Here is a 10077-nt window from a genome sequence, read left to right on the forward strand (position 1 = left end):
ACTTGAGCAGCATTAAGGCCAGAGACAGATATTCGATTAGCATTTTGATTTCAGTGTTTCCAGATGTTTCAGACTGTCATTTCAACAGCAAGACTTTATCCACCCAAATACTTTTGGGACAGCAAGAGAGAAGAATGCACGTATGCTGTAAGAAGAGACATTTGAGAGTGCTGGACCCCACTATCAGCAGGGGATCAGCAGCTCACCTGAGGCCTACGCACATCTCAGTTCCAGCTAATGCTCTCAAAACAGGACATACTATACTCGCACAGAGGTGAATTTTAGTTCAAAGAATGAGAGGCTGCAATAACATTCCCCCAGTGAAGTCTGTGCAAGAGGAAGCACCACATTCCCAAGATACTCTGCAGTGCCTCAGCCCCACCAATTCCTTGTCCAGGATGTTCAGAGTCTTTTTATGAGCGTACAAAACTCAGTTTCAACTCCTACACTTGGAATTACTGGGAAACTATTCATCCTCTGTCAGTGCTGCCTGGATGGATGGGGGGAAACAGACATTTTCATCCACCTTCCCCAAGCAGCTTCACGATGATGAAAGAGCTGTAATGAAATAAATGGTTTACAGTTATGCCTTTAATCCTGTTACTTAAAAAAATAAGACTCTGACTGTGAAAATGAGAAGACACAAAATACTTTGCATGTTAAATTGTGGGATATGCTAAACGACAGTTTAGCAGTTTCAGCGGGCTAGTATGAATAGCCAGTTTCAAGCAGTAGGGTGCGCGGTGTGGTTTGCCGTGCTGGTCTGCCACCCATTTAGCACACTCATTGTTAAGCTGCAGCATTCTTGAATATCAGGCACAGACAAACGCCAAATACCTCTGGATCCAGGCATTAAGGTGTTCCCTCCTGCATGGGAAATTAAGTCATCAACAGATTAAAAGTTTTTGCAGGAAAACACTCAACTTGAAATTAGGCTGTTCGCAGCTCTTAGCAATACCATAGAATTTCGGTGGGGCAAGAACATTTTTGGAAGGCAATGCAGATAGAATTAATTTTCTGTTACAAAACTAGCCTATGCCTAATAAGAATCAAGGCTAGAGAATTAACACTGAATGTTACTACCCTGTTGATTACTTCTCAAGTACTGAAACTATACAATGAGAAGTAAATCAAGACAAAATCTGCCCCAAATCTCCTAAAAACTAAAATTTACTGAATTCTCAGTATGCCAGCATTTTATCCTTTGACATCCTCTTTCCGTTTCTGCAAATGAAGTACTCAGTCAACTCCCAATCTCTTCCATGCACTTCACTGTGCTCTGTAGGTGAGGCTTGGACCTGTCCGGGGAACATTTGATCTTCTCAGACAGAGCAATTTCCTGAAACATTAAGAAGTTTATGGATCATACAGAAATAAAAACGACTACTTCTCTGTAATCATCACATTTGCAAGGATCGGTTTCCATTTTCTTATATTCTGCTTAAACACTTTGATATTAAACTTGCATAAAAAGGAGGAACACTAAAACATCTGTATTTACCAGTTTGGTTCACATGGCATTAAAGGTCTGTTGAAACAGCCAACAGGCAAGATATCCTCTATTAAAACCAAAAAAAAGTTGGCATTAATTTGAATCACTGTATTGCAATATTACAGCTGGAGAGATTAACTTACACATTATTTCCACATAGTTTCCTTCAGCCTCTCCCTAGGTACAAATCTGATTAAATTATAATGAGATACCTCGAAACTGTTTTCTCACAAGAGTAAACACTAAAAAAGAAATTCAGTCTTACATCTGGGCAACATCCACATCCAACAATGTTACTTAGAAGTCTCTGAACATTTTGCAGCAAAGATCGTAACAATCACCAGGAAAACAGTTACCCTTTTTGGTTTCCCAAGATGAGTGCTATGGAGGGAACTGCTGCTCACTATGCTCTAGATGTAGTAACCCAAAGAATGCTATCCCAAAGAACACAGGATGCTATCCCACAGACTCCAGAAGGAAAGAGGATTATTCACCCCTTGATGTCAAGATGCAACAAAAAGCATATAATCACTTCATTCTCTTTTCATAATACAAGTCAGTCATACCTGCAAGTAGCAATACGTCGTTTAAAAAGAACATGCCAGGAACCGATGTGTTTCTAAATCCTTATTACAGGAAATAAGCGGAGGGGTGTACTTTGATAATGCAGTGAAGCTGCAGCCACTTTGGAACCAAAGCAGTTAAAAAATATACATCTTGTAAATTAACGGTGATCAATAAAGGAAGCAGGAGAAAGTTGTGAATTAGCTGCCTTAAGACCCACCAGTTCAACCCACCCACACTGAGTACAGATCAATTTCATGTAATTGGCCTGATCCTGTAAACTAACAAGGGCCAAGAAAAAATGAAAGCATCAGCAACTCCCTGGCTCTGCTGACAAAGGACCAAGAAGTGTTTCGTAGTGCCTTGCCAAATGAAAACTGACTTTCACACAAGTTAAACAGTATGCATTAAATCATGTAACAAATAATTACATCATTTGGTTAAATCCATCCCAGGAATCCTTCATAGAGATACTACAATTCAGATAAATCATGGCCGTTCAGTAATTATTGATCAAGCAGACTGTCAATGTAAAGACTCAATCTCAGCAGCAATTCTCAAACTTGAGTTTCCTGTGGCTCCACCACTAAGAGAGTCTGCGTGTGACATTACTGCAGCAGTCATTTAGTGTGACACAATCTGCTTCTTCACCCTCCAAGCAAGCTATTAATTGATGTATTTAAGCATTAGTCCAATTCTGTTACTGTCTTTGAGTCGACTTTCCAGAGCGTACACATCTGCGGTTCAATCCTCCAGGGTGCTCAGTGCTCTCACTGCTAGGGGAGGCCACAGGAGGGAGATTGCTCAGCATCTCTGCAGAATCACGCCTCCGTCAGAAGACAAGGCCAAAAAAATCTCAATAAAATCAAATCCATAAATAAAAGTTGTTCCTAAGTCAACATCTGGATTTCCTCAGAAAAAAATCAGACAGTGCGCCAGCTAAATGATCTCAAAAGATTTATTTATAAAGTCCTGACAAGCTGGAGCTATTTTACTTATTCCTGATATTCAGCATAAATGTTTCATCTCGAAGAAGCCCTGTAATTCTTAATTATAGCTTTTTATAGATCTCTAAATCAATCTCTTCCCTTTGTGCTACTTAAGTCCCTTGCCAAGTGAAACTTCAAGCATAGGAGCAGTGAAGAGTAGGGCAGTGGAGATATGATACTCATGAATGCCTTAAGTGCATTACTGGACTAGGATATTTCTTAGCTATGTTATCTACATTTGTATACTTTAAATCAGTCCTCTGAAAGCTCTCCTAAATTGAAATCCCCTCTTCTCTGTGGTAGTCCGAACTCCTCCTCCCCTAAGGATGTTTGGCAGTCTGAACACCACTTCTGCAAAGTGCCCCAAAGGAGCTCCCTGCTTTCTCATCCACAGCACCCCTACTCTGATCCATGATAGAGATCCTACACATCTGTCCCACCAGACAGGACCTCAGTATCCCATACAGACTCCAAAAGCTACTCCACACACAAACAAATCCTGCTTACCCAGCCCTGGCCCCTCTGGCCTTTTGTTAAGGCTCTCTTTTCATTCCCTCTTTCCCTACCTCACCCACAGCCCTGAGCGCAACAGTACCAGGAGACACAAAGTGATGACAACAGAGACTGTCTGTGCCAAAGTCTTGCAAAGGCACAAAAAGAGATGAGATTTCCAGGCAGGAAAGCTCTGCAGGGCAGAAATGCAAACAGTTAGCCCTGGTGTCATCAGCCAGCCAAGCACTACCAATAGCAATGGGCAAGATGCTGCTTTAGGGCTCACAGTCCTAAGCTGAAGTCAGCTAAAAACAGATAATGACATTTGCAACAGCACCTCTCAGGCTTTTCCTCACCTCCAGGAAACGCTGCAGACTCCCTGCTTCAAAATCTGAAAACGTTTATCCTGTTCTTTTAATCATATACTCAAGTCTTCCTCATTTCTTTTCCAAGGCTTTCAGGGAGCACACTCCAATGCATCCAGAGTTTCTCCAAATGGCGTTCAGATGCCAAAAAAAAAAAAATACACATGCAGTTGGACTTTGAAGCCAATGTAATGCTTGCATCCTTAGCAAGAACTTCCAATTTCATTATGCAACAGCTAGAAGGTAGAATTGTTAAAAATTCCCACCTCTCAGCATTTTTACTTTCCAACTCAGTATGCACATTCCAGTTTTTTTGGTTGGACTTTTTCCCTCCTAAATGAGACTGGTATCAATTCTTCCTACAGTCTTTGTAGCACCATTGTAATTTTTTCCTTTGATGCTTCCTATCCTTCCTACATATTTCGTAGGTTTTAGTACTACACGTAACTTCTTCCAGTTTGTATTAAAGCATTGCGTTCACGTTACGTCTATGTCATCTTCTTAATAACTAAAGACCAGAATTTAAAAATAATGATAAAAATTTCAGAACGTGGTGTGGACTTTGTCTCTGTCCTCCCCATGGCTTGTATGCGCACCTGCAGTTTCTCACTCACGTTCAAGACAGAACAGCTGAAAATGCCCAGCAATGCAGCAACATGCAATGCCTGCTCAACTACAGCAAGGAAGGACAGCAACCAAGCTCTTTCACTCATTCTTGTTTTGAAAAGGAAGGGGCTTATAGGGTCCAAACCTACAGGAAGAGACCAGGTTAGTGCCTGGGGACAGTCAGAGAACAGAGCATCCAATGACCAGTGAGAAAGAGAAGAAAAATCTGGTTCCTCCCCAAAGTCATTCTTCTATGACCTCCTGTGAGCTGAACAGTTTGGCTCCTGAACAGCACTCACATCCGAATCGTTCTACAACTGATGAAAGCTCACTTGCAAATCAAACTGGACAATATCGAAACACGTGTTACTTCTTGTTTACTAATTTTGTTACCATTATTTCTAGAGCAATCTAATTTCTGGCATGAGAAAAGAAGACATTACTTCAGCAGAAAACATATAACAATAAAATGCTGATTAGAGAAAGATTGCTTAGTCTTAATGGAGCCAGAAACAACTGCAGACGCATACTCTATTATAAACTGTAATTATATTGCTTCTTAAAAACAAGAAATAGCAATATCTCAAAATGAAATATGTACTGTACTATAATAATTGTGAAAAAAGTCATTCTTCCCCTGACCTAAAAAAAGATTAGATAGGCAATCCACTCAAAGGATTGGTTCACATCAAGCCATAAAACATTTGTGTCTGAGCACAAATTGGCAAAAGCAGTGTTAAGAGACTTGTTTATTGAAAATGAACATGAGTTAAAGGGATTCCTTTTAGTTTGATTAACAAAAAAAAAAACCACATGTAAAAGAACGCTGTAAGATAAAATCATACAGCCTGACAAATTTGGTATTTTCAAATCACTTTTGGACTATAAGCACCTCTGCAGCAGGCTTAAACAACCTGCACTACAGACAATCTATTATTAAGCAAGAATAACTATTTTTTTTCACCTTACACGTGCAGGAAATGTGTACATGTGCACATTTTGATGCACAAAATGCATACTCGGTTTAAATTTTATGTGCAGGAACAATTTAGGTGGTCAAGTTTCATTCCCCCTGTATTTGTTCTCAGCCAAATTGCAGCTTGTCTCAATACATAAAACAGTCACGTCAGAGATTTATTTTTGCTCTGGCATGTCTCACTGGAGGTAGACTCACTAAGAATGTAAAATATCTAAAGGCAGAAGGGCATCTGTTTTTCGAACTGCATTCATTTCCCTTAGTATTATAACTAGCCTAAGACCCTTGGACGTAACTCAACAGCAATAAACAGAAGTAATTTTCCAGAGATCAAAGGACAAACAAGGATATTATTTTTCCCTCTTTTTGATCACTGATCTAAAACTAATGTTTTGGGGGAAAAAAAGTAAAGCATATTGAGTAATTTAGTGATCAGTTAAATATCTTTTCAACAATCTTTTATGGATGATTTGAACAGTCAGCTTCTCACAACTACTTGAGTTAGAAAGATTAATGTTCTGGACCACTTGAAAGCTGGCACTCTAATTCTTCTTACAGTATAAACACTCATTTCCTATCCTGTTAATATGTGATTGATGCTGAGCCACTCTAAACAAATTCTCTACCATATTACCCAATTAATATTTTCTACAGTTCAGAAATAGATGATTTAAAATGTGACATAACATGCTTGCAATTCATGAAGCTATGGAAATATTTGTTTATTATTCCTTGAGACACAGCATGAACCTCTCTATATTTCTAAATAAGTGAACAGTTGAATGGCAGTAAAGCTTGCGTCTTACTCCACGTAAGTGATTTAGTCATCGTTTTGTATTTAATCATTAATGCAGTACAGCAGCAGACTATGCTTAGCATGTTCAAGTGAATGCACGTTGCACAGAGAGGGTGCTGAATTACTGCAGCAGTGCAAGCGGGCTGAGCAACTGACGGTCACCAAACAGCTGAGGTTGGAAGGCACTTCTGGAGGTCCAGGGTCAGCTGCAGCAGGTTGCTCAGGGCCATCTCCAGTTCTGTGCTGAGCATCTCCAAGGATGGAGACTCCACAACTGCTCTGAGCAACCTGCTCCAATGTTAAACCATCCTCACAGTGAAAAAAGTTTTTCCTCACGTTCAGATGGTATTTTCTGTGTTTCAATTTGTGCCGAGACAGTGAATAGGCACGTCAGAAGTGAATGCATAAGGTGAAGGAAAGGTGAAGATAGGCACTACTTTTAAAAAAAAAAAAATTCTAATACATACACAAGCAGGTCAGTATGTAAAAGAAAGCTACGATCCTCTTCTCTACTAAAACCCTCCCCTCAGCTTTTAAAACATTTCTAGAAAACAAACTACACTGGGATGATTGTCTTTGAACACCTGCATGCAAAGACCCAGGCTTTATAGCTGTTACGTCTTAGAGCAGCGGCAGTTCATCGCAACTGCCACAACAAAGTGACAGCCTTCACAAACAGGACCCTCGATGACAAGCCAATCAAAGCTCATTTTTATGGACATGGAAGAAATTATCAATCATTCTTACATTTCCATCCATACATAAGAGAAAGGCAGTATTCACAACCACAGATGTGGGGATAAGGCGCTATTAAAACACATGTCATTGTTAGGAGGTATTTTTTCCTTGCAGATACACCATTTTTCTTCCTCACAAATATTCTTATGTTTGTGGCACATTTATATCTTATTGGTACCAGAATGAAATATCTTCTGTGTCTGTGCAATGTCTCAGGAAATCTAGAAGTGTGGCGGGTGTTGGCCAAGATCCCAGACAACCCTTCTTTTTTTTTTTACCTAGAAAAATCTTCCATATGAACAAATTGAGTGATTTTGACGCTATTTAGTTTCAGCCTGGGACTGGTACAAAATACAGATGAGCTAGGAAGGCCATGACCCACTAGCAATGGTATTTTTTATTTTCAAGGCAGATAACTGCTTTTGACACTGATTCGTTTTTGGGAAAGCAAAGGCAATGTCATAATTTTGTTTTAAAGAATGATTCAGTGGACAGGTCTGCAACAAGGATTTGTACTGTACCTTGAGTCACAGTACGTAGCTGCGCATCCAACAGAAGTACAAGATTAATAAAATAAGCACCAACCCTTTCTGCTCTGCAAAAACAGAGGAGCACTGCCAGTATTTTTCTATTAGATGCCTACACATTACTTTAACGATAAAAAGAAAGTGAGCATCACTTAACATGTGACTGACATGTAAAAGATAAGGTGTTACTATTTTAAGCGTATTAAATTGTAGGAGAGTCCAGAAGTACTTGAGCAGCTCTGATGCCCTCAAAGCACCACCTTAATAGTACAGTTGTTAACATAAGAGTCTGAGACTAGATAAGCAGCATGCAACTACCCCAAAGGGGAGGCAAGAGTCTCTCCAGGAACAGAGGAAGAATGCTTCAGCAAGGAGGGAAACAGCCAGTTGTTGCAGAACTTTCTCTTCTTGTTTCCAGTTTCTCAAACATGCATTTTCCTTACATTATGCTTAATTTGGATCTGTCATTGCTGTATTCCACAATAAGTTGCTTGTTTAGAGGGAAGATGTGAAAAAAAACCCAGCACTTTAAACAAGAAAGCAATGAGATGCCTACAGACAGTATAGTTTTGAATTTGTATTAATAATTCCAGAAAGAAGTAAATACCAGCAAACTCTCACTCTAGAATATTCATATATTCAATATATTCATATTCATTCCTCTATATCCATCATATAGAGGAATGCAGCAGAATCAACATCTACTCACATAAGTCATTATCCTTGTGTTTCCCAATGTAAATAAAATATTCTAAAGAGATCATAAAGGCTAGTAAATGTAATGAAGCAATGCTGATCGTGACCTTATTCTCCACAACCTGAGGATCCAGGGCTCTGGCCCTTAGAATGTAAGCATGGCTTGTGCTAATGTCTATGAATTAACAAATGACAACCCAAGAGCCCAGCGTAACTTTCAAGCTTGTCTATGGGTACCTCTGCACACTCAGATTCAAGATCCACCACCTCCACTTTACCTAGCCGTTAGGGGCAAGCCTGCTCTGGCAACTGTACATTCATAGTAGAGAATCCACCTTGGACTCTTACCCTGGGGCCTCTATGAGTGGCAGAAGACCCAGCCCCTGGGGAAAAAAACACCAGTTTTCCCCTCAACAGGTCAGTAGCAATTAAAACGCTGTTTCCTTGCAGTATCTATTGCTTGTGAGCTCGTGAAGCAGCAACAAATCAGGAACAGAGAACAACAAGTAAGGAGAAACTGGCCAATCCACTGATTTTCAGCGTGCAACATACTAAATGCATCTGGAACTTCCTAGCCAGGAATTATCCGAGGTGCATGGTTTTATGGTTTTTTTCCTTCAGACCAGATTAATACGATTTTTTGCTAAATAACTCCACAGTGATACGCTGGTGATTTCTGGTGTGGGACGAGGCTCACGTCCAGCTTATGTGGCGAAGCCGCAGCAGATGACAAGAGCACTAAGAGGTAGGAAAGTCACCCTTACGCTCCTCAGCTTCCTAGGAGCAACACTGGAACCATGGCACGAGCCCATGGGGAGCCGGGAGAGGACGGCACCGCACCGAGCTCTCCCACAGTGCGGGACTCAACTCCAGCTGCTGGAATTATAAATAGAGCCGGGGTTTTTGGGCCGCTGAAGAGAAGGAAACAGTTTTAAAAGACAGAGAACTTATTCAAGCAAAGATGCACCCTAGCATAGCGAGGAGTTAGGGGCTCCCTAAAGGAGGGGACCCAGTGAACCTGCTCTGCGGGGCGCTGGGCAGGGAGGCCCGGCGGGCGAGGGGAGGGGAAGGGGGCCCGGGGAAGGGGGCCCAGGGCCGAGCTCCCCACAGCTCCCCTGCCTCCCGCCTTCCACAGCCGCCCCTCCCCGGGGGCGCCCGGCCGTCTCCCTCCCAGCCCCGTCCCGAGGGGTCACCCAAGGAGGGGACGGAGGCCGCCGGGGCTCTGTCTCCGCACCCCAGCGGGCCCGCTCCTGCTCTCAGGCCGCCACCCGGAGCGCGGCCCGGTCCCGCCCGCTCGCCCCCGCCCCTCACCGGCCAGCTGAGTCACGAAGGCCTCCGCCACCAGCGACATGTCGCCGGAGGGAGGGAGGCAGGCAGGCGACAGGCCGAGGGCACGCACAGGAACTCGGGGACGCGCCGCCGGGGCAGCAACTGCATCCGGGGCCCGCTCCGCCCCCGCCGGCCGGGGCGGGGCCTCCGCCCGACGCCGGTCACCGTGAGGGAAGGCGGGGAAGTGCCGGTGCTTGGCGGCGGCAGTCGGACCTGCCCTCCGCTACGGCGGCGGACATCCGCGAATAAAGCGGGATTTTGGGATATACGCGCCTCGATTTCCCGGCTTCGGGAGGAAGGGAAGGGCTCGGGGGTCCGGCACCGGGGCAAGGAGTTCTCAGGATTGCACCCATCGCGAGAGAGAGAGAGAACTCCTCAGCAAACTTCCTAATTTATATTAAATGTGATGTTCATGGTATGAAATAATCCCATTAACCAGCCTGGGTCAAGTGCCCGGGTCTCGCTTCTCCTCATCCCTGCAAGGCTCGGAAACACTGAGAGCTTGAA

General features: G+C 42.8%; 1 protein-coding gene across 1 annotated transcript in view; it reads right to left on the reverse strand.

The window, feature by feature from the left end:
• MTX2 (metaxin 2) overlaps positions 1-9800 on the reverse strand; it is a 34627-nt gene extending 24827 nt beyond the window's left edge. The window contains exon 1 of the mRNA XM_074595294.1: positions 9553-9800. Coding sequence (XP_074451395.1) covers positions 9553-9592 — 40 coding nt within the window. The 5' untranslated portion in view covers positions 9593-9800. The remainder of the gene's footprint in view (positions 1-9552) is intronic.
• Positions 9801-10077: the final 277 nt, after the last annotated feature.

Source organism: Larus michahellis, chromosome 7 (genome assembly GCF_964199755.1).
Source record: "Larus michahellis chromosome 7, bLarMic1.1, whole genome shotgun sequence".
NCBI lineage: Eukaryota > Metazoa > Chordata > Aves > Charadriiformes > Laridae > Larus > Larus michahellis.